Source organism: Anomaloglossus baeobatrachus, chromosome 4, assembly GCF_048569485.1.
Source record: "Anomaloglossus baeobatrachus isolate aAnoBae1 chromosome 4, aAnoBae1.hap1, whole genome shotgun sequence".
In the NCBI taxonomy this organism is placed as follows: domain Eukaryota; kingdom Metazoa; phylum Chordata; class Amphibia; order Anura; family Aromobatidae; genus Anomaloglossus; species Anomaloglossus baeobatrachus.
Window position 1 is genome coordinate 223,037,372 of NC_134356.1, and position 24,819 is coordinate 223,062,190.

At 55.8% G+C, this 24,819-nt stretch overlaps 1 protein-coding gene across 2 annotated transcripts in view; it reads left to right on the forward strand.

The window, feature by feature from the left end:
- Positions 1-24,819, forward strand: part of NR1H4 (nuclear receptor subfamily 1 group H member 4) — a 304,378-nt gene that overhangs the window by 210,371 nt on the left and 69,188 nt on the right. For both annotated transcript variants that reach the window (XM_075342389.1, XM_075342390.1), the window contains exon 7: positions 24,306-24,452. In XM_075342389.1, coding sequence (XP_075198504.1) covers positions 24,306-24,452 — 147 coding nt within the window. The remainder of the gene's footprint in view (positions 1-24,305; positions 24,453-24,819) is intronic.

The window sequence follows — 24,819 nt, forward strand, 5'->3', positions numbered from 1 at the left end:
TGAAAAAGTATCAATGAGAAACGAAGGGCACTAACCCCCCCCCCCCCTGGGGATCACCACAGGCACATCAAAACATAGCATGAGTATAAAATATTCCCACCATCCCCACTTATATACTGTGACTGTCACACTGCCCCTAATATACTACACACTGCCCTCCCTTATAAATTATACCCACCACACCTTCCTCAATTATGAAATATGATCTGCACATTGTCCTCACATCATGCTGCCCCCTCCTCACAATGTCCCATGCATGCTGCCCCCTCCTCACAATGTCCCATGCATGCTGCCCCCTCCTCACAATGTCCCATGCATGCTGCCCCCTCCTCACAATGTCCCATGCATGCTGCCCCCTCCTCACAATGTCCCATGCATGCTGCCCCCTCCTCAGTGTCCCATGCATGCTGCCCCCTCCTCACAGTGTCCCATGCATGCTGCCCCCTCCTCACAATGTCCCATGCATGCTGCCCCCTCCTCACAGTGTCCCATGCATGCTGCCCCCTCCTCACAATGTCCCATGCATGCTGCCCCCTCCTCAGTGTCCCATGCATGCTGCCCCCTCCTCACAGTGTCCCATGCATGCTGCCCCCTCCTCACAGTGTCCCATGCATGCTGCCCCCTCCTCACAATGTCCCATGCATGCTGCCCCCTCCTCACAGTGTCCCATGCATGCTGCCCCCCTCCTCACAATGTCCCATGCATGCTGCCCCCTCCACAGTGTCCCATGCATGCTGCCCCCTCCTCACAGTGTCCCATGCATGCTGCCCCCTCCTCACAATGTCCCATGCATGCTGCCCCCTCCTCACAATGTCCCATGCATGCTGCCCCTCCTCACAATGTCCCATGCATGCTGCCCCCTCCTCACAGTGTCCCATGCATGCTGCCCCCTCCTCACAATGTCCCATGCATGCTGCCCCCTCCTCACAATGTCCCATGCATGCTGCCCCCTCCTCAGTGTCCCATGCATGCTGCCCCCTCCTCACAGTGTCCCATGCATGCTGCCCCGTCCTCACAGTGTCCCATGCATACTGCCCCCTCCTCACAATGTCTCATGCTTGCTGCCCCCTCCTCACAGTGTCCCATGCATGCTGCCCCCTCCTCACAATGTCTCATGCATGCTGCCCCCTCCTCACAATGTCCCATGCATGCTGCCCCCTCCTCACAATGTCCCATGCATGCTGCCCCCTCCTCACAATGTCCCATGCATGCTGCCCCCTCCTCACAATGTCCCATGCATGCTGCCCCCTCCTCACAATGTCCCATGCATGCTGCCCCCTCCTCACAATTTCCCATGCATGCTGCCCCCTCCTCACAGTGTCCCATGCATGCTGCCCCCTCCTCACAGTGTCCCATGCATGCTGCCCCCTCCTCACAGTGTCCCATGCATGCTGCCCCCTCCTGACAGTGTCCCATGCATGCTGCCCCCTCCTGACAGTGTCCCATGCATGCTGCCCCCTCCTGACAGTGTCCCATGCATGCTGCCCCCTCCTGACAGTGTCCCATGCATGCTGCCCAGTGTCCCATGCATGCTACCCCCTCCTGACAGTGTCCCATGCATGCTGCCCCCTCCTGACAGTGTCTCATGCATGCTGCCCCCTCCTGACAGTGTCCCATGCATGCTGCCCCCTCCTCACAGTGTCCCATGCATGCTGCCCCCTCCTCACAGTGTCCCATGCATGCTGCCCCCTCCTCACAGTGTCCCATGCATGCTGCCCCCTCCTCACAGTGTCCCATGCATGCTGCCCCCTCCTCACAATGTCCCATGCATGCTGCCCCCTCCTCACAGTGTCCCATGCATGCTGCCCCCTCCTCACAGTGTCCCATGCATGCTGCCCCCTCCTCACAGTGTCCCATGCATGCTGCCCCCTCCTCACAGTGTCCCATGCATGCTGCCCCCTCCTGACAGTGTCCCATGCATGCTACCCCTCCTGACAGTGTCCCATGCATGCTACCCCCTCCTGACAGTGTCCCATGCATGCTGCCCCCTCCTCACAATGTCCCATGCATGCTGCCCCCCTCCTCACAATGTCCCATGCATGCTGCCCCCTCCTCACAATGTCCCATGCATGCTGCCCCCTCCTCACAATGTCCCATGCATGCTGCCCCCTCCTCACAATGTCCCATGCATGCTGCCCTCTCCTCACAATGTCCCATGCATGCTGCCCCCTCCTCACAGTGTCCCATGCATGCTGCCCCCTCCTCACAGTGTCCCATGCATGCTGCCCCCTCCTCAGTGTCCCGTGCATGCTGCCCACTCCTCACAATGTCCCATGCATGCTGCCCCCTCCTCACAGTGTCCCATGCATGCTGCCCCCTCCTCACAGTGTCCCATGCATGCTGCCCCCTCCTCACAGTGTCCCATGCATGCTGCCCCTCTCCATGAGCTCCTAATGCTGCCTTCCGCTTTTCCATAATGACATCTCCATGCTGCCCCACTCATCATACTAAGACCACCACACTAGAGCTTATGCTGAGACCCACACACACACACACACACACACACACACACACACACACACACTACCCCACTCTTGATATTGACTCCCCTACATTGCTCCACTCCATACTGAGCCCACACATGCTGCCCCTTCTCCATAATGAGCTCCCAATGCTGGCCCCTCTTATTCTGAGTCCTTACACTGCCCCCCATCGATATTGTCATTGCTCTATCCCTCAACCCTTGTCCTCTGTCTCTAGCATTGGCCCCTCTCTTCCATTCCCCCAGCAGCAGCCTCTCTCCCCCCGCCTCCAGCAGCAGCCTCTCCCCCAGCATCAGCCTCTCTCCCCCCAGCCTCCCCCAGCATCAGCCTCTCTCCCCCCAGCCTCCCTCAGCATCAGCCTCCCTGCTCCCAGCTTACCCCAGCATCAACCTCTCTCCTCCCATCCTCCCCCAGCATGAGCCTCCTCCAGCATCAGCCTCTCTCCTCCCAGCCTCCCCCAGCATCAGCCTCCCTCCTCCCAGCATCCCCCAGCATCAGCCTCCCTCCTCCCAGCTTCCCCCAGCATCAGCCTCCCTCCTCCCAGCCTCCCCCAGCATCAGCCTCCCTCCTCCCAGGCTCCCCCAGCATCAGCCTTCCTCAGCATCAGCCTCCCCCAGCATCAGCCTCCCTCCTCCCAGCATCAGCCTCCCTCCTAGCCTCCCCCAGCATCAGCCTCCCTCCTCCCAGCATCAGCCTCCCTCCTCTCTCAGCCTCCCTCCTCCAAGTCTCCCTCAGCTTCCCTCCTCCAAGCCTCCCCCTCCCCCTCCCAGTCTCCCCCAGCATCAGCCTCCCTCAGCATCAGCCTCCCCCAGCATCAGCCTCCCCCAGCATCAGCCTCCCTCCTCCTAGCCTCCCCCAGCATCAGCCTCCCTCCTCCCAGCATCAGCCTCCCTCCTCCAAGTCTCCCTCAGCATCAGCTTCCCTCCCCCCCTCCCAGCCTCCCCCAGCATCAGCCTCCCTCAGCATCAGCCTCTCTCCTCCCAGCCTCTCAGCCTCTCTCTCTCTCCCCAGCCTCCCCCCCAGCCTCTCTCTCTCTCTCTCCCCAGCCTCCCCCCCAGCCTCTCTCTCTCTCTCTCCCCAGCCTCCCCCCCAGCCTCTCTCTCTCTCTCTCCCCAGCCTCCCCCCCAGCCTCTCTCTCTCTCTCTCCCCAGCCTCCCCCCCAGCCTCTCTCTCTCTCTCCCCAGCCTCCCCCCCAGCCTCTCTCTCTCTCTCCCCAGCCTCCCCCCCAGCCTCTCTCTCTCTCTCTCCCCAGCCTCCCCCCCAGCCTCTCTCTCTCTCTCCCCAGCCTCCCCCCCAGCCTCTCTCTCTCTCTCTCCCCAGCCTCCCCCCCAGCCTCTCTCTCTCTCTCTCCCCAGCCTCCCCCCCAGCCTCTCTCTCTCTCTCTCCCCAGCCTCCCCCCCAGCCTCTCTCTCTCTCTCTCCCCAGCCTCCCCCCCAGCCTCTCTCTCTCTCTCCCCAGCCTCTCTCTCTCTCTCTCCCCAGCCTCCCCCCCAGCCTCTCTCTATCTCTCTCCCCAGCCTCCCCCCCAGCCTCTCTCTCTCTCTCTCCCCAGCCTCCCCCCCAGCCTCTCTCTCTCCCCAGCCTCCCCCCCAGCCTCTCTCTCTCTCTCCCCAGCCTCCCCCCAGCCTCTCTCTCTCCCCAGCCTCCCCCCCAGCCTCTCTCTCTCGCCAGCCTCCCCCCCAGTCTCTCTCTCTCCCCAGCCTCCCCCCCAGCCTCTCTCTCGCCCCAGCCTCCCCCCAGCCTCTCTCTCTCCCCAGCCTCCCCCCCAGCCTCTCTCTCTCCCCAGCCTCCCCCCCAGCCTCTCTCTCTCCCCAGCCTCCCCCCAGCCTCTCTCTCTCCCCAGCCTCCCCCCCAGCCTCTCTCTCTCCCCAGCCTCCCCCCCAGCCTCTCTCTCTCCCCAGCCTCCCCCCAGCCTCTCTCTCTCCCCAGCCTCCCCCCCAGCCTCTCTCTCTCCCCAGCCTCCCCCCCAGCCTCTCTCTCTCCCCAGCCTCCCCCCAGCCTCTCTCTCTCCGCAGCCTCCCCCCCAGCCTCTCTCTCTCCCCAGCCTCCCCCCCAGCCTCTCTCTCTCCCCAGCCTCCCCCCCAGCCTCTCTCTCTCCCCAGCCTCCCCCCCAGCCTCTCTCTCTCCCCAGCCTCCCCCCCAGCCTCTCTCTCTCCCCAGCCTCCCCCCCAGCCTCTCTCTCTCCCCAGCCTCCCCCCCAGCCTCTCTCTCTCCCCAGCCTCCCCCCCAGCCTCTCTCTCTCCCCAGCCTCCCCCCAGCCTCTCTCCCCAGCCTCCCCCCAGCCTCTCTCTCTCCCCAGCCTCCCCCCCAGCCTCTCTCTCTCCCCAGCCTCCCCCCCAGCCTCTCTCTCTCCCCAGCCTCCCCCCCAGCCTCTCTCTCTCCCCAGCCTCCCCCCCAGCCTCTCTCTCTCCCCAGCCTCCCCCCCAGCCTCTCTCTCTCCCCAGCCTCCCCCCCAGCCTCTCTCTCTCCCCAGCCTCCCCCCCAGCCTCTCTCTCTCCCCAGCCTCCCCCCCAGCCTCTCTCTCTCCCCAGCCTCCCCCCCAGCCTCTCTCTCTCTCTCTCCCCAGCCTCCCCCCAGCCTCTCTCTCTCTCTCCCCAGCCTCCCCCCCAGCCTCTCTCTCTCTCTCTCCCCAGCCTCCCCCCCAGCCTCTCTCTCTCTCTCTCCCCAGCCTCCCCCCCAGCCTCTGTCTCTCTCTCCCCAGCCTCCCCCCAGCCTCTCTCTCTCTCTCCCCAGCCTCCCCCCCAGCCTCTCTCTATCTCTCCCCAGCCTCCCCCCCAGCCTCTCTCTCTCTCTCCCCAGCCTCCCCCCAGCCTCTCTCTCTCTCTCCCCAGCCTCCCCCCCAGCCTCTCTCTCTCTCCCCAGCCTCCCCCCCAGCCTCTCTCTCTCTCTCTCCCCAGCCTCCCCCCCCAGCCTCTCTCTCTCTCCCCAGCCTCCCCCCAGCCTCTCTCTCTCTCTCCCCAGCCTCCCCCCCAGCCTCTCTCTCTCTCCCCAGCCTCCCCCCCAGCCTCTCTCTCTCTCTCCCCAGCCTCCCCCCCAGCCTCTCTCTCTCTCCCCAGCCTCCCCCCCAGCCTCTCTCTCTCCCCAGCCTCCCCCCCAGCCTCTCTCTCTCCCCAGCCTCCCCCCCAGCCTCTCTCTCTCTCTCCCCAGCCTCCCCCCAGCCTCTCTCTCTCTCTCCCCAGCCTCCCCCCCAGCCTCTCTCTCTCTCTCTCCCCAGCCTCCCTCCCCAGCCTCTCTCTCTCTCTCCCCAGCCTCCCCCCCAGCCTCTCTCTCTCTCTCCCCAGCCTCCCCCCCAGCCTCTCTCTCTCTCTCCCCAGCCTCCCCCCCAGCCTCTCTCTATCTCTCCCCAGCCTCCCCCCCAGCCTCTCTCTCTCTCTCCCCAGCCTCCCCCCCAGCCTCTCTCTCTCTCTCCCCAGCCTCCCCCCCAGCCTCTCTCTCTCTCTCCCCAGCCTCCCCCCCAGCCTCTCTCTCTCTCTCCCCAGCCTCCCCCCCAGCCTCTCTCTCTCTCCCCAGCCTCCCCCCCAGCCTCTCTCTCTCTCTCCCCAGCCTCCCCCCCAGCCTCTCTCTCTCCCAGCCTCCCCCCCAGCCTCTCTCTCTCTCTCCCCAGCCTCCCCCCAGCCTCTCTCTCTCTCTCCCCAGCCTCCCCCCCAGCCTCTCTCTCTCTCTCCCCAGCCTCCCCCCCAGCCTCTCTCTCTCTCTCCCCAGCCTCCCCCCCAGCCTCTCTCTCTCTCTCCCCAGCCTCCCCCCCAGCCTCTCTCTCTCTCTCCCCAGCCTCCCCCCCAGCCTCTCTCTCTCTCCCCAGCCTCCCCCCCAGCCTCTCTCTCTCTCTCCCCAGCCTCCCCCCCAGCCTCTCTCTCTCTCCCCAGCCTCCCCCCAGCCTCTCTCTCTCTCCCCAGCCTCCCCCCCAGCCTCTCTCTCTCTCTCCCCAGCCTCCCCCCCAGCCTCTCTCTCTCTCTCCCCAGCCTCCCCTCCAGCCTCTCTCTCTCTCTCCCCAGCCTCCCCCCCAGCCTCTCTCTCTCTCTCCCCAGCCTCCCCCCCAGCCTCTCTCTCTCTCTCCCAGCCTCCCCCCCAGCCTCTCTCTCTCTCTCCCCAGCCTCCCCCCAGCCTCTCTCTCTCTCCCCAGCCTCCCCCCCAGCCTCTCTCTCTCTCTCCCAGCCTCCCCCCCAGCCTCTCTCTCTCTCTCCCCAGCCTCCCCCCCAGCCTCTCTCTCTCTCTCCCCAGCCTCCCCCCCAGCCTCTCTCTCTCTCTCCCCAGCCTCCCCCCCAGCCTCTCTCTCTCTCTCCCCAGCCTCCCCCCCAGCCTCTCTCTCTCTCTCCCCAGCCTCCCCCCCAGCCTCTCTCTCTCTCTCTCCCCAGCCTCCCCCCCAGCCTCTCTCTCTCTCTCTCCCCAGCCTCCCCCCAGCCTCTCTCTCTCTCCCCCAGCCTCCCCCCCAGCCTCTCTCTCTCTCTCCCCAGCCTCCCCCCAGCCTCTCTCTCTCTCTCCCCAGCCTCCCCCCCAGCCTCTCTCTCTCTCTCCCCAGCCTCCCCCTCAGCCTCTCTCTCTCTCTCCCCAGCCTCCCCCCCCAGCCTCTCTCTCTCTCTCCCCAGCCTCCCCCCCAGCCTCTCTCTCTCTCTCCCCAGCCTCCCCCCCAGCCTCTCTCTCTCTCTCCCCAGCCTCCCCCCAGCCTCTCTCTCTCTCCCCAGCCTCCCCCCCAGCCTCTCTCTCTCTCCCCAGCCTCCCCCCCAGCCTCTCTCTCTCTCTCTCCCCAGCCTCCCCCCCAGCCTCTCTCTCTCTCTCCCCAGCCTCCCCCCCAGCCTCTCTCTCTCTCTCCCCAGCCTCCCCCCCAGCCTCTCTCTCTCTCTCCCCAGCCTCCCCCCCAGCCTCTCTCTCTCTCTCCCCAGCCTCCCCCCCAGCCTCTCTCTCTCTCTCCCCAGCCTCCCCCCCAGCCTCTCTCTCTCTCTCCCCAGCCTCCCCCCCAGCCTCTCTCTCTCTCTCCCCAGCCTCCCCCCCAGCCTCTCTCTCTCTCTCCCCCAGCCTCCCCCCCAGCCTCTCTCTCTCTCTCCCCAGCCTCCCCCCCAGCCTCTCTCTCTCTCTCCCCAGCCTCCCCCCCAGCCTCTCTCTCTCTCTCCCCAGCCTCCCCCCCAGCCTCTCTCTCTCTCTCCCCAGCCTCCCCCCCAGCCTCTCTCTCTCTCCCCAGCCTCCCCCCCAGCCTCTCTCTCTCTCTCCAGCCTCCCCCCCAGCCTCTCTCTCTCTCTCTCCCCAGCCTCCCCCCCAGCCTCTCTCTCTCTCTCCCCAGCCTCCCCCCCAGCCTCTCTCTCTCTCTCCCAGCCTCCCCCCCAGCCTCTCTCTCTCTCTCCCCAGCCTCCCCCCCAGCCTCTCTCTCTCTCCCCAGCCTCCCCCCAGCCTCTCTCTCTCTCCCCAGCCTCCCCCCAGCCTCTCTCTCTCTCTCCCCAGCCTCCCCCCCAGCCTCTCTCTCTCTCTCCCCAGCCTCCCCCCAGCCTCTCTCTCTCTCTCCCCAGCCTCCCCCCCAGCCTCTCTCTCTCTCCCCAGCCTCCCCCCCAGCCTCTCTCTCTCTCTCCCCAGCCTCCCCCCCAGCCTCTCTCTCTCTCTCCCCAGCCTCCCCCCCAGCCTCTCTCTCTCTCCCCAGCCTCCCCCCCAGCCTCTCTCTCTCTCTCCCCAGCCTCCCCCCCAGCCTCTCTCTCTCTCTCCCCAGCCTCCCCCCAGCCTCTCTCTCTCTCTCCCCAGCCTCCCCCCCAGCCTCTCTCTCTCTCTCCCCAGCCTCCCCCCCAGCCTCTCTCTCTCTCTCCCAGCCTCCCCCCCAGCCTCTCTCTCTCTCTCCCCAGCCTCCCCCCCAGCCTCTCTCTCTCTCTCCCCAGCCTCCCCCCCAGCCTCTCTCTCTCTCTCCCCAGCCTCCCCCCCAGCCTCTCTCTCTCTCCCCAGCCTCCCCCCAGCCTCTCTCTCTCTCTCCCCAGCCTCCCCCCCAGCCTCTCTCTCTCTCTCCCCAGCCTCCCCCCCCCAGCCTCTCTCTCTCTCTCCCCAGCCTCCCCCCCAGCCTCTCTCTCTCTCTCCCCAGCCTCCCCCCCAGCCTCTCTCTCTCTCTCCCCAGCCTCCCCCCCAGCCTCTCTCTCTCTCTCGCTCTCTCTCTCTCCCCAGCCTCCCCCCAGCCTCTCTCTCTCCCCCCAGCCTCCCCCCCAGCCTCTCTCTCTCTCTCCCCAGCCTTCCCCCCAGCCTCTCTCTCTCTCTCCCCAGCCTCCCCCCCAGCCTCTCTCTCTCGCTCCCCAGCCTCCCCCTCAGCCTCTCTCTCTCTCTCCCCAGCCTCCCCCCCAGCCTCTCTCTCTCTCTCCCCAGCCTCCCCCCCAGCCTCTCTCTCTCTCTCCCCAGCCTCCCCCCCAGCCTCTCTCTCTCTCTCCCCAGCCTCCCCCCAGCCTCTCTCTCTCTCCCCAGCCTCCCCCCCAGCCTCTCTCTCTCCCCAGCCTCCCCCCCAGCCTCTCTCTCTCTCTCTCTCCCCAGCCTCCCCCCCAGCCTCTCTCTCTCTCTCCCCAGCCTCCCCCCCAGCCTCTCTCTCTCTCTCCCCAGCCTCCCCCCCAGCCTCTCACTCTCTCTCCCCAGCCTCCCCCCCAGCCTCTCTCTCTCTCTCCCCAGCCTCCCCCCCAGCCTCTCTCTCTCTCTCCCCAGCCTCCCCCCCAGCCTCTCTCTCTCTCTCCCCAGCCTCCCCCCCAGCCTCTCTCTCTCTCTCCCCAGCCTCCCCCCCAGCCTCTCTCTCTCTCTCCCCAGCCTCCCCCCCAGCCTCTCTCTCTCTCTCCCCAGCCTCCCCCCCCAGCCTCTCTCTCTCTCCCCAGCCTCCCCCCCAGCCTCTCTCTCTCTCTCCCCAGCCTCCCCCCCAGCCTCTCTCTCTCTCTCTCCCCAGCCTCCCCCCCAGCCTCTCTCTCTCTCCCCAGCCTCCCCCCCAGCCTCTCTCTCTCTCTCCAGCCTCCCCCCCAGCCTCTCTCTCTCTCTCTCCCCAGCCTCCCCCCAGCCTCTCTCTCTCTCTCCCCAGCCTCCCCCCCAGCCTCTCTCTCTCTCTCCCCAGCCTCCCCCCCAGCCTCTCTCTCTCTCTCCCCAGCCTCCCCCCCAGCCTCTCTCTCTCTCCCCAGCCTCCCCCCCAGCCTCTCTCTCTCTCCCCAGCCTCCCCCCAGCCTCTCTCTCTCTCTCCCCAGCCTCCCCCCCAGCCTCTCTCTCTCTCTCCCCAGCCTCCCCCCCAGCCTCTCGATCTCTCTCCCCAGCCTCCCCCCCAGCCTCTCTCTCTCTCTCCCCAGCCTCCCCCCCAGCCTCTCAGCCTCTCTCTCTCTCCCCAGCCTCCCCCCCAGCCTCTCAGCCTCTCTCCCCAGCCTCTCAGCCTCTCTCTCTCCCCAGCCTCCCCCCCAGCCTCAGCCTCTCTCTCTCTCTCCCCAGCCTCCCCCCCCAGCCTCAGCCTCTCTCTCTCCCCAGCCTCCCCCCCCAGCCTCAGCCTCTCTCTCTCTCCCCAGCCTCCCCCCCAGCCTCAGCCTCTCTCTCTCCCCAGCCTCCCCCCCAGCCTCAGCCTCTCTCTCCCCAGCCTCCCCCCTAGCCTCAGCCTCTCTCTCTCCCCAGCCTCAGCCTCTCTCCCCAGCCTCAGCCTCTCTCCCCAGCCTCAGCCTCTCTCCCCCCAACCTCCCCTTGCATGATTATAGTGGACAAAAAGAGGCATCGCAACGATCATCAACTAACCTGTAAGGAGCCCATACATTCTAGGCTCTGCCTCTGCCTTACCTGCTCCGGTGCCCGCCTCTCTGCTCTGGCTGGCTCCGCTTCTGGCTGGCTCCAGGTTCAGACGCGTCCTCCTCCGCGGCGTGTGTCGTCTGCAGCATTGGACGCTGCAGCACGGGGCAGTCAGCTGATTGTCGCGCCCGCGCGCCTCTGACCCGGAAGTGCAGGCGATGGAACTTCCGGGGTTAATCACTATGCCTATGTAAATAGACCGAAGTGCGCCTCTCCTCCCTCTCAACCCCCCCCCCCCCCCGAACACAGCCGAGTGTAACGGAGGGAGGGACGGATGGCGGGGATGTAAAAAAAAAAAAAAAAAAAAAATTTTATATAATTTTTTTTTTTTTTTCTTTTTTTTTGCTGCCAGAAAGTGCCGCCCCCCGCAACGTGCCGCCCTAGGCACGGGACCACGGGTGCCTAGTGGCAAATACGGCCCTGACAGTCGCTATAGTGGAGTAGTGTCTGGAGATATGGGTAGCAGCTGGGGGGGTTTGGAGCATGTGGTTAGTTCATAGGTCGGTTGGTGCCGTGGTCCCTGGGGGGTGTGGGTTCATGTTCTGGAGGCCAGGGGCAGAGTTACGGACGGGGTGGTCTCATGGCAGCGGGGCCGTGAGGGTGCAGGTGGCGTCAGGTCCGGTGGTTACAGTTTCAGGTTGGGGATGGCGAGGTTTGGCGTTTGCCGCAGTTTAGGTCTTGTGAGACTTGGTTAAGGGTGCTGATGATTGCGGCACATGTGAGCGGGTGACACGGCGCAGTTATTGAAGGTTTGCTGGGGTGTTTCATTATTAATCTTCTGATACATGGTGGTTCTTATTGGATGAATTATGGTGGGTAAGGTAAAGGGGCGAGGGGTCCCGCGGTACGGTGTGTGCGGGGAGTTTTCAGGGGGTTTTTGTGAGTGATGTGTAGGTGCGGGGCCCCGGTATAGCGCGAGGGTTGCTGTGGATAAGGGAATAAAGGAGAGCGGAAATGTAGGAGAAGGTGAGGTGTTGGTTGCTGTAATGGGTTTGTAGGTTTGCAACCGCATCAATGGTAACATGGGATTAATTTGTGGCTAGTCAGCATGTTATCCCATTGTGGAAGTTGGTGCTGGGAGGAATGTTGAGTCCAGCGTGACTGAATTGGTGTTAATGTAGGTGCTGGGCAGCTTTGGGCTGATGTGGGTGAACTCTGTTAATCAGCAATGGTGGGCTGTGGACGGAATAATGGAGTTCTTCGGACAGCCGTGATTACGGGTGGGGACTATGCGAGTTTTGGTTTGGACTAGAGGATTGGGTACTTGTGGTGCATAGAGTGTAAGTCGGATAGCTTAGGGCCATCTGGTATTATTGGGTGTTTTGCATGGGTGGACTCCTGGCATCTGTGGGCTGGTGGAGTCTATTTTATATTCATATACAATTTAAACAACAAAAAAAAAGGGAATGCTTGGCCCGGTGGTAGGTATGGGCATCTGGGTAAGGGTTTGCTTAGGGAGTTGTGTCTTCTGATGCCCATAGTTGCATATGGAGTCAATCGGGCCAGTGGTGTGGCTGCAATTTTCCGGTGGGCATTGTAGTACAGGGAGCTTGTCGTGGTCCGGTTTGCGGAGGCAAGCGGACTGTGCATTATGGTTGGAGGTGTTGTTGGGGACCTTGGGATCGAAGGTAATGCTTCAATATCTTCGCCTCAGTAAGGGGTACAGGGCGATGGTTGCGGTTGTTTTGTTTTTTGAGGCCGTGTTAATTTTGGGGTGGGGCATGGTTCCGTTAGGCCGTGTGGGCCTCGTGGAAATTAAGTGGGCCTGATTTCAGATGAAGAAGGTCCATTAGTGTGGTAGTTGAGTATGTGGGAAGATTTTGGGATTTTCTGGGGAAGACAGCTCGAGCCTCTGTTGTTGTCAGAGGGTGTGATGGCAGAATAAATCGGTCAGGGGAGACCGGTAGTGATATTTGGCTCTGGGGAAGCTGCAAGGTCAGCTGTAGGGGAAATTTCAAGGCTATGGATTGCAGTCGTTTTACAGCGGGGTTTCCCTTTAGCGGTTTCCTGGGAGAACTAGGTTTGGGGTGCGAAGTGACCCAGTAGCATAAGCAGTGTGAGTGTCATCCTGTTGTTGTATCTCAACCCCAGTGGTGGTTGAATTCAGCTGGAGACAGGAGGAGGAGCAGGGTGACTGTACAGTGGTTCTTTGGTCGGTACTGGGGAGGACGATGGTACAGTCGGTACTGCATTTAATTCGTTATAATAAGGCCAGCGGGGCATGGTGTGGATTCCGATATAATTTGGGAGCTTGTGGCATGGTGTGCCGGTGGGCCTGAGTGGCCGTCAGAGGGACCCGGTGGCTCCTGCCACCAAGAATCAGGGAAGTGCGGTGCAGTAAGGTGGACTGGGTACGCTGGCTGGTGCATATATTGGATGCTCAGAGTTTAAGTGATGGATGAAAAGGTTTTAATGGCTGGTTTGGCTTGCAAGTTGGGGGAGCAAGCGTTGGGTGTGTGGGGGTCCAGGCCACGCAAGGTGTCACGTGGCCTGTTCTGTGGCGGGGGTAAGTCTGGTCCAGAGGCGGTTTAACGGATAATGTTATTTGATTGGAGAGTCACTTGTAGGATATAGTGGCTCCGGTTACAAGGATCTTGAAGGCATGGGTCCTGCAATGTGGGGGGTATTGATCCATAGGTGATTCATACCTCATCTCCGGCCCGGTGTGTGTTGCGGCCAGGGATCATGTTTTGGTGGTGGAAGGTGGTTTCTGGACCGGGCCTACCCAGGGTTACGTATTGTATTACGTACTGTATTATTATTATTATGGTATTAGCTATTGTTAAATGTTGGGGACGCCCGTTGGACGGCGCCCCCCTTGTGTTAGTGTGTAAACAATAGGCAATAAAGGGCTGCTGTGGCCATTTTTTACCAAATCGCAAGCAGTGTCCGTGATATTATTGATACCGGGTAAGGGTAATTGGGAATAATATAGGAATCAACGACCGGAAAATCCCTCCTGGAAATGTCATGTGTGATGCAGGTATCTGATAGACGCCTGTGCCATCACACAAAGCTAGGGTTTAGCAGCAGCCGTGCACTGTTATTAACCCCTGCTATTACCCCGACTGGCACCGCATCACGCCTCCGGGAAGAGCTGGTATCGCACACCGGTATGGTCACATCTAATAGATGCGGCACTACCGGGCGGCTGCGGGCTGAGGATATACCAGCCCTCTGCCGGCGTTATCATGGCTGGGGATGAAAATAGGGGGAATGGGACATCGTTTGTTTTTTATTATTTATTTAAAAAAAAAAAAGCTGTTTTTTTTCTACGCCGCAGTCACACTTGTGAGGAACTCCCGCGAGTCTGACATTGCAGAACAGCTGCACACTTCTGACAGGAGCGTGCATGTGTTTCTAGGTACATGCACGCTCATGTTCAGACAGCAGCAGGCTGTGCCGGGTGATGTCAGACCTGCACGAGTCTGACAGCGCATCACCGACACTGCTGCACACTTCTGACTGGAGTAAAAAAAAAAAAAAAATTCTGCCAGCAGGTGGAAATTTAGTGCTGAAAGCTGGTGCAGACTATTTCAGCACCAAATGTGCATCTCGCGGCAAAAATCGCGGACAAAATAACCGCGGCAAAAACTGCGGCAAAAATCGCAGAAAAAAAATTCCGCAAAACACCGCGTTTTTTGCCAGGAAGTGTAGATTGGATGCAGGAATATGGTATAAAAATTTCAGCACAAAATCTGCATCTCTTGGCCAAAAAACCTGCGATTTTTCTGCTAGGAGATGCAGGTCTGTGAACTCAGTGACCTCCACCTGAGGTCAGGTTACCTGCGATCACAGATGAAGGACCGTGGGAACCTCCAGCTGAGACCGAAAATGACATGAGTGGCATCACCGCTCAATGCGCAGCACATTCATTCTCTGGAGCCCACAGAGATCGGTCGGTCATGCCACTCTCTCTGATATTCAGATGTAGCAGAGCTGAAACGGCGTGGGACTTCTCCTGTGAATTATGTAAGAGCTGCAGGGAGTTTGGGCTTAATAAAGAGGTGAAGCAGGGAGTGTTTTGTATTTTATTCCAAATAAAGGATTGTTCTCTGTGTGTCTGTGTTTATTTACTGTCACCTACAGGTTTGTGTGATGCAGGTATCTGATAGGCGTCTGTGCTATCACACAAAGCTAGGGTTTAGTAGCAGCTGTGTGCTGTTATTAACCCCTGCTATTACCCCGACTGGCACCGCATCACGCCTGCGGGAAGAGCCAGTAGCTCTTATCTTGGCTGGGGATGAAAATAGGGGGAACCGCACGTCGTTTTTTTTTTTTTACTTTCACCGGAATGACACATGCGAGGGGTTCACACGAGTCTGTCATGGCAGCACCCGGCAAAGCCTCGCACATATGACTCTGGGCACTGTATACACAGCACAGATACAGCGCGACAGCTGGGGCTGCAGCCGCGCGCTATAACTGTGCTGCCGAGTGTTTACCACCGTGAACTGACCAACAGACTGTACTGCTTTCCCCGCCCACCGGCCATCCTGGCGCCTGTGATTGGTTGCAGTTAGCTGACACGCTGCCACTCAGGGTGGGGGCGTGTCTGACTGCAACCAATATGCACCAGTGGGCGGGGAAAACAATGAACATTGAATTGTCGGCTTCGGAAGGTAACAGCATGATCCGGAAGGAGTGTGCCGCCATGACAGCGCCTCGGTGAGAATGCCGCACTCGCTCCTAGCCCCTCCACAAACGTTTTTAACCTTCGGATTCCGGTCCCCATTGACTTATATTGGCACCGGATTCCGGAGCGGATCTGACCTCTCTATCCGTCTGTCTCTTTTCCCCCTCTGTCTCTTTCCCCCCTGTCTCTTTTTCCCCCCTGTCTCTTTTTCCCCTCTGTCTCTTTTCCAGCTGTCTGTCTCTTATCCCCTCTGTCTGTCTCTTTTCCCCCTCTGTCTGTCTCTTTTCCCCCCTCTGTCTCTTTTCCCCGTCTGTCTCTTTTCCCCCCTCTGTCTCTTTTTCCCCTCTGTTTCTTTTTCCCCCCGTCTATTTCCCCCCTCTGTCTCTTTTACCCCTCTGTCTCTTTCCCAGTCTGTCCCTTTTCCAGTCTCTTTCCCCCCCCCCTCTCTGTCTATTTGACTGTCTCTCTCTCTTTCCCTGTCAGTCTCTGTCTGTGCTTATGTATCTGTCTCTTTCTGTCTCTCTCTATCCGTCTCCCCACTGACATCTTATTACCTCGCACATAAGCTTCTTATACTAACAATTTATTTTGTTCCTATAGCAACCAATCACAGCTCCTATTAATAACCTGTAGCTCCTATCTCCATTGACTTTAATTGAGACAGGATTTTTGGAGAGTAACTGTAAAGCGCAGGGTTACATTTTCCTGTCAAAACATAGTCTATGACGTTGCCTGAGTCACATGGGGTGTCTGTGCAAAATGTTGTGATTGTAAATGCGACGGTGAGGATTCCTTTAGCGGACATACACACACACACACATACATACACTCAGCTTTATATATTAGACTAGCTGTAGTACCCGGGCGTTGCCTGGGATATTAACTGTCTCTCTGTCTGTCACTTTCTCAGTCTCTGTGTCGCTGTCTGTCTGTCTCTTTCATTGTCTGTCTGTGTCTATCTGTTTCTATCTCTCTGTCTGTCTTTGTATCAGTCTGTCTCTATGTCTGTGTCGTCTGTCTGTCTCTCTCTTTCCCCGTCTGTCTCTTTCTCCGTCTGTCTTTGTCTCTCTGTCTCTTTCCAGATCTGTCTCTTTCCAGGTATGTCTCTTTCCAGGTCTGTCTCTTTCCCCGTCTGTCTTTGTCTGTCTCTCTGTCTCTTTCCATGTCTGTCTCTTTCCCCATCTGTCTCTTTCCAGGTCTCTCTCTTTCCAGGTCTCTCTCTTTCCAGGTCTCTCTCTTTCCAGATTTGTCTCTTTCAAGGTCTGTCTCTTTCAAGGTCTGTCTCTTTCAAGCTCTGTCTTTGTCTGTCTCTCTATGTGTCTCTTTCCAGGTCTGTCTCTTTCCCCATCTGTTTCTTTCCAGGTCTCTCTCTTTCCAGGTCTGTCTCTTTTAAGATCTGTCTCTTTTAAGATCTGTCTCTTTCAAGGTCTGTCTCTTTCAAGGTTTGTCTCTTTCAAGGTCTGTCTCTTTCCCCGTCTGTCTCTTTCCCAGTCTGTCTTTGTCTCTGTCTCTTTCCAGGTCTGTCTCTTTCCCCATCTGTCTGTCTCTTTCCAGGTCTGTCTCTTTCCCCATCTGTCTCTTTCCAGGTCTGTCTCTTTCCAGGTCTGTCTTTATCTCTCGGTCTCTTTCCAGGTCTTTTTCTGTCTGTCTCTCTATCTGTCTCTTTCCCCATCTGTTTCTTTACAGGTCTCTCTCTTTCCAGGTCTCTCTCTTTCCAGGTCTGTCTCTTTCAAGGTCTGTCTCTTTCAAGGTCTGTCTCTTTCAAGGTCTGTCTTTGTCTCTTTCAGGTCTGTCTCTTTCCCCATCTGTCTCTTTCCAGGTCTGTCTCTTTCCCCATCTGTTTCTTTCCAGGTCTCTCTCTTTCCAGGTCTATCTCTTTCAAGGTCTGTCTCTTTCAAGGTTTGTCTCTTTCTCAGTCTGTCTCTTTCCCAGTCTGTCTCTTTCCCCGTCTGTCTCTTTCCAGGTTTATCTCTTTCCAGGTCTGTCTCTTTCAAGGTCTGCTTGTCTGTCTGTCTCTATCTCTGCTTCTTTCCCCATCTGCCTCTTTCCGAGGTCTGTCTCTTTCCCAGGTCTGTCTTTCCCCATCTGTCTTCCTGTCTGTTTTCCCTGTCTGTCTCTTTCCCTGTCTCTTTACTTGTCTGTCTCTATTTCTCTGTCTCTTTCCCCGTCTGTCTCAATCAAGGTCTGTCTCTTTCCCCATCTGTCTTTGTCTGTCTCTCTGTCTGTGTCTTTCCCTGTCTGCCTGTCTCTGTCCCTGTCTGCCTGGCTCTTTCCAGGTCTGTCTCTTTCCCAGTCTGTCTCTCTCTGTCTCATCCGTCTCCCCACTGACATCATATTACCTCACACATAAGTTTCTTATACTAACACTGTCCTTTGTTCCTATAGCAACCAATCACAGTTGCTATTAATAAACTGTAGTTCTAGGCTCCATTCACTTGAATGGAGGCATGTTTTTTGGAGAGTAACTGTAAAGCGCGGGGTTAAATTGTCCTGTCAAAACATAGACTACGACGTTCCCTGGGTCGCATGAGGAGTCTGTGCAAAATTTCGTGATTGTAAATGCAACAGTGTGGATTCCTTTAGCGGACACACACACACACACACACACACACACACACACACACACACTCCGCTTTATATATTAGATGTCTGGGGAAACAAGAGGAATGAGAAGGGGTTGTTAATTGCTTCCTGCACAAAATATCCTCCCACACACTGCTCCTCTCCAAAATAGCCCCACAAAGTGGCCCTTTCCAAAATGTCCCCCAAAAATTTGCCCTTTCTATAATATCTCCCCCATACTAAATCCCTGTATAAATTCCCTCCCCACTCCTCATTATACTATGCTGCCTTCCACAATCCTTGATGCCTCATAATGTCCACCATTGCCCTATAATGTCCCAATTTCTCTCATAACGTCCCCCACTAACCTATAATGCCCCAATTTGCTTCCTAATGTCCCCCATTACCCTATAATGACCCCCACTGCCTTATAATGTCCAAATTTGCATCATAATGTCCCCCGCTGCCTTATAATGTCCCCAACTGCCCTATTATGTTCCTCACTGCCCTATAATGTCCCCCACTGCTCTATAATGTCCCCCACTGCCTAATGTCCCAATTTGCTTCATAATGTCCCCCACTACCTTATAATGTCCCCCACTGCCTTATAATGTCCCCCACTGCTCTATAATGTCTCCCACTGCCCTATAATATCCCCCACTGGCTTATAATGTCCCCCACTGCTCTATAATGTCCCCCACTGCCTTATATATTCAACTGCCTTATAATGTTCTCCACTGCCTTATAATGTCCCCCACTGCCTACTGTCCCCTACTGCCTTATGTCACCCACTGCCCTATAATGTCCCCCACTGCCCTATAATGTCCCCCACTGCCCTATAATGCCCCCACTGCCCTATAATGTCCCCCACTGCTTTATAATGTCCCAATTTGCTTCATAATGTCCCTCACTGCCCTAAAATGTCCCTCACTGCCCTATAATGTCCCCCACTGCCTTATAATGTCCCCCACTGCCTTATAATGTCCCCCACTGCCTTATGTATTCCACTGCCTTATGTATTCCACTGCCTTATAATGCCCCCCACTACCTTATAATGTCCCCCACTGGCCTATAATGTCCCAATTTGCTTCATAATGTCCCCCACAGCCTTAGAATGTCCCCCACTGCCTTAGAATGTCCCCCACTGCCCTATAATGTCCCCCACTGCTCTATAATGTCCCTCACTGCCCTATAATGTCCCCACTGCCCTATAATGTCCCTCACTGCCCTATAATGTCCTCCACTGCCTTATAATGTACCCCACTGCCCTATAATGTCCCCCACTGCCTTATAATGTCCCCCACTGCCCTATAATGTCCCCCACTGCCTTATAATGTCCCAATTTGCTTCATAATGTCCCCCACTGCCTTATAATGTCCCCCCCACCTTATGTATTACACTGCCTTATAATGTCCCCCACTGCCCTATAATGTCCCCCACTGCCTTATAATGTCCCAATTTGCTTCATAATGTCCCCCACTGCCCTATAATGTCCCCCACTGCCCTATAATATTCCAATTTGCTTCATAATGTCCCCCACTGCCCTATAATGTTCCCCCCACCTTATGTATTACACTGCCTTATAATGTCCCCCACTGCCTTATAATGTCCTCCACTGCCCTATAATGTCCCCCACTGCCCTATAATGTCCCCCACTGCCTTATAATGTCCCAATTTGCTTCATAATGTCCCTCACTGCTCTATAATGTCTTCCACTGACTCATAATATGCTCCATAAAGTCCCCCACTGCTTCTTAATGCCCCTTGTAAAATAACACCGCTCCTCCCCCACCACAGCCCATGTAAAATTACTGTACATGTCCTCTTCGGCTCCTCTGGAGCGCTTATCTGTGCCTGCGTGTCCTCCTCTTTATCCTTGCAACTGCGGCCCCGGTGATGATGCATGTAGGTGCAGGACTGAGGTGCACTCCTCTGCTTCAGTTCTGTTGCATTCTCCTCCTCTGCAGCCCCTGCCCCGGTGATGACGTCCCGTCGCGGTGTGAGGCTGAGCAGCACTGCTCTGCTTCCTGTTGCCAGCAGCACTGTACAAATGTATGCGTGCCTGAAAGACGCGCATAGATTTGAATACCGACGCGGTCTCCAGGTCCTGCACACCTCATCGGTGCAGGCCTGGGGACTCCCGTGGTGTACCGCTAGGACCTTTGGTGAGTCACATGACAAACATATGATGTTACTAAAGGTCCTGCAACTGCGGAAACTTCAGTGATCGTACAGAATTTGTACGATCACGGAAGTTTATGATTCAAAGGCTGGGGGCCCCTCAGAGCGTGGAGGCCCTGGGTGAGCTGCCCAGTCTTCCCACCAATAAACGCCGGTCCTGAGAAACAGGCGGTCCTGTACAGCCGCCCCGCACTATATAAGGGACGGGGGACACTGAGGGCCCGGAGCCTACCAGGGGATTCCCCGCTACCCCGCTGGGCCAGACTGACCCTGCCTAAGAATGCCATATAGGTGACTTCCTGAGGAATCTTGTGAAGAAATGCGTTGGGTGAAACAGATGGCAAATTTAGGTTCCAGTAAATTCATAAATTGGACCCTAGCAAGTTCTAAGAAGGTTGGGTGAGATTGTTCCGATTTTTCTAAATAATGGTATATTGTGAAGAAACTGCAGCATCACGTATTCCTAAGATTTAATTGGTTCCTAGCGTGTAATGACCAAAATAGAAATATTATGCATGCAGTAGTTATGATTTCAATCACATGGGTCAGAGTGGTGACTTTTTTTTTTTTTTTTAAAAAAGGTAGTATTAAAGGTAAGTTTTAGGTGCTTTATTTTAAAAAAATTCTAATTAATCACAATATTGCTTGATCAAACTGTATTTATTTGATTGTGGTTGTTACCCAGTAGTTTTGTTGTGTATACTGTATATAGACAAAATGGCTGATCCAGCACTCATAAGATAATCCACATAAAAACATACATTTATTCAAAAATTTAAAGGAATTACCGTAATCAATAAATGTTCAAAGAATGAAAACAAAAAACATGTGTTGTGGGGAAGTGTTAAGTGCTTAAAACAGACTGAAACATTTGTGATATACTTATCTGATGGAAACATATGTGTGATGTCACAGCATCTTACCCAATATTGATACTAGGGTGCTGCCACTCATTTTCTTTCAACTAGTTGCTGAAAGATAAATGCAGTATTAGAAAGCTGAAATAAAACGAATTGGTCACCGTCCAACATGTAAAAGCTTTAAGTTGCCAACGGTGTGAAAAACCTTTGTAGCTAGTTTCATGTTCAAGAAACTAAGGTTAATGCGGTATTCCCATCTCCAAGATCCTATCCCAATATGCAGTAGGTGAAGTAACAATAATAATATTAGTATACACCTCCAATTACAAATGTAGTATAGTTTTCTTGATTAGCTATGTATCTTACCTTATGTGCAGGGCATTGCAGCTTAGGTATCCATGGTTACAACGCATTGCGTTTTTTGATGCTTTTTTGAGACAAAAACACTGCATCTTTGTGGGGAAAAAAGATACGGTGTGTGAACATAGCCCTGTGACGGGGTGTACATCAGAGCAAAGAGAGACAACAGGCCGAGGATGATCCAACAGGTTTATTAACAGGAATACAAGAACAGCACACGATAAGTCCACGTAAAACAGATTCGGGGGCCCTTCCCGACAATCCTCGGACCGGATAACAAAGCAATCGTCCTTACAGTAGTCCAAAGAGTTCCACACAATCCCACGGGCCGCCACACAGGCCTAGCTCCGTCCGTGTCCACAGCCACCCAGGCTGGGGCTCCTGCTCTCTTCAAGTTTCAGCTCACTCTGAAGTTACAAAAAGGGAAATGCATTGTCTGTGCTCCTTGACCAGCCCACCATGTTCAGGGGGTGGGGGTCACACATCCTATCATCAATGGTTTGGTCCATCACAGGGCTCCGATATGTCTGCCAGCCACAGTAGATGAAGGGATCCCCTGCTGTGCAGAACAATGACTATTCCTTCACTGGCCAATGCAATTACAGATTAGATACACAACTCTGGAAAGAAGAGGACAGGCTATTTACATAATCACATTAGATGCCAAGACTACAATTGTATGAGAGAGACACATTGAGATCAGTAGCTCCCCCAAGGAAATACATGAATTACAACTAATACAACCAGGGAAATATACATATCATGACATAGTATCACAGCATATACAGTGAGAGGGTAAATTACATCTTCACAATCCCTCCCCCTCCCAACTTGTGTACGTACTAGGGACCTCTACAGGTCACTGGTTAAGTACACACAGGCAGAGCGTTACTTACATGTGGCTTCATGCAGCCACGAATTGGCATCGTAGCTCTCCCACATCATTGCCCAGGAGAACAGCTGCAGGCAGACCACCCATCACCCCAACCACACATCGCCTGACCCCAAAACCAAAGTTCAGATCCACAGTGGCTGTGGGAATAGTCCTCCATTGTCCACCAGCCAGTTCAATAACAATCCCAGGTCCTCTATGGATTGCCTCAGGCCGAACCACTCGGGGATCAGCCAGTGTCAGGAAAGCACCCGAGTCACAAAATCCAACAAGTCTCTGTCCATCCAGCACAACCTCCTGCAAGTGCTTACCTCGATGAGCAGAAGTCGTCATAACTGCGGGTCGCACCCCGTAAACTCCTGGTGGTGCAACATGGGGGCTGAGTCACTAGGCCAGTCCTCACATAACGGTGCCACATCTTCCTCCATGGCACTGGGCTGTAAATAATTAACAATCCGATTGGGTGCAGGATCAGTCCTCATTTGAACAGCTGGGCAGGAGACTTGCCGATGCCCTGGCTGTCCACATTGATAGCATCTGAGCTGGGTCTCCCTCCATCCAAGGCGTCCTCTTGGGTAAGGGGTAGGGGAACTTGGAGGCCGGCTCCCACCTGAAGGTGCTGTAGGGGTTTGAGGATGATTCCTCCATGGCCTGGCTGGGCATGAGGCCTGCAAATGCCCGGGATGCCTACAAACATAACACCTGCGCTCTGTTACTTCCTCTCCCCGGCGTATTCCAGAAAGTGCAGTAGAAGCAACTGGAGGCACATTAACACGGGTATCAACATGTGGTGGCTTAGAGGAACGGGGAACAATGGGGACAGAATAACTGGGGGCATCCGGTGTTGTGGAGCTGTTAGGCGTCTCTCCATCCTCCAACAGAACCCTCCACTGAGGCTTGATGGTGAGAGCCTCATCAGCGAGAGCAGCAGCTTCCTCCACTGTCGCTGGTTTTCTCTCACGCACCCATTCCCGGATCTCAGCGGGGCACTGGGCAAAGAATTGTTCTTTTAGGATGACCTGCAGGAAGGTCTCCCAAGATAAGGCCTCCTCTGCCGCCAGCCAGCGATTACATATTTGTTTGAGTCTATGAGCATATATCTTAAAAGACACTTCCCCATCACAGGCTAAAGCACGGAACTGAGTCCTGTAAGTGTCTGGGGTCACAGCATAATGTTTTAGAATAGTCTGTTTAATCTCCGCATACTCACAGTTCCACCGAGGGTCCATAGCTCTATAGGCTTCAGCAGCTCCCCCCTCTAGGAGCCCAACCAGATGCCGGACACGCTCCCTGTCCGGGACTTCCATTAATCGACACTGATGCTCAAAGTCCTGGAAGAAGCCCTCAATGTCGCCTGCAGCCTCATTAAACGGCTTAAAGTCTTTGCGGGACACCCTGGGAAGTTCCCTCATGATGGGTGCTGGGGTTACAGTCTGTCTGGAACCTCTCGCGGCTTCCACAGCGAGCTCCTTATCCAGCAGTGCCATCTCCTCCATCCTGCGCTCCTTCTCTTTAGCTCCACGCATGGCCTCCCTCTTATCTTCTATGGTGGTCTCCTCTCCCAGCAAGGCCATCTCCTCCTCGTACCACACAACCCACTGACTTTTTTGGGTATTTACCTCCGGCTGCCGTCTTTCTTCCGTTTGCTGTGAGGATCCTTCCTCCACGTCATTTTGCGAGCAGACTCCTTCTAGCGCCTCAATCAGCTGCTCCTTGGAGAGTCCTTTGAAACGAACTCCTACTTCACGGGCCTTTGATTGCAGGCTCACCACAGTCCAGTTCCTGTATCCTGAGGTTCTGGTTTCAGACGTTGATTGGCCGTTGTCCTCCATTTCTTCTGCTCTGATCCCGCCGCTGCCACCAGTTTGTGACGGGGTGTACATCAGAGCAAAGAGAGACAACAGGCCGAGGATGATCCAACAGGTTTATTAACAGGAATACAAGAACAGCACACGATAAGTCCACGTAAAACAGATTCGGGGGCCCTTCCCGACAATTCTCGGACCGGATAACAAAGCAATCGTCCTTACAGTAGTCCAAAGAGTTCCACACAATCCCACGGGCCGCCACACAGGCCTAGCTCCGTCCGTGTCCACAGCCACCCAGGCTGGGGCTCCTGCTCTCTTCAAGTTTCAGCTCACTCTGAAGTTACAAAAAGGGAAATGCATTGTCTGTGCTCCTTGACCAGCCCACCATGTTCAGGGGGTGGGGGTCACACATCCTATCATCAATGGTTTGGTCCATCACAGGGCTCCGATATGTCTGCCAGCCACAGTAGATGAAGGGATCCCCTGCTGTGCAGAACAATGACTATTCCTTCACTGGCCAATGCAATTACAGATTAGATACACAACTCTGGAAAGAAGAGGACAGGCTATTTACATAATCACATTAGATGCCAAGACTACAATTGTATGAGAGAGACACATTGAGATCAGTAGCTCCCCCAAGGAAATACATGAATTACAACTAATACAACCAGGGAAATATACATATCATGACATAGTATCACAGCATATACAGTGAGAGGGTAAATTACATCTTCACAATCCCTAATGGTTTTTGTTGTTTTTTTTTAAGGTTTTCAAACATTAGATCATGAAGATCAGATTGCTTTGCTGAAAGGCTCCGCAGTTGAAGCAATGTTCCTCCGCTCAGCTGAGCTGTTTAACAAGAAGCTCCTTGATGGACACACAGACATCCTTGAAGAGAAAATTCGGAATAGTGGTAAGTTTTGTCTAGAGAAGATATAGCTGTTAGTGAATGGTGCATATTGTCTGATTGCTGGTGTGGTATATTAATTATATTGTGGATTGGCTTGATTGCTCTGATAATAAACAAAAAGAGCACAGACATAAAGCAATCCGTGCTGTCTTCCAGCCGTCTACTGGAGTTGATATTATTCTGTTTGTTGCCATTTCGGAGTATGTGAATTTATTCTTTGTAAAACACAAGTTGCCATTTGCATAATAATATCCTGGAATTTGCGCTTCAGATCTTTTCAAATTCAAACACGTTCATATATTTGCTAATTAATCTAATTATAGTTTCAAGGATGGGCTTTTGAATGAAAATGAATTACCATATTTTACAG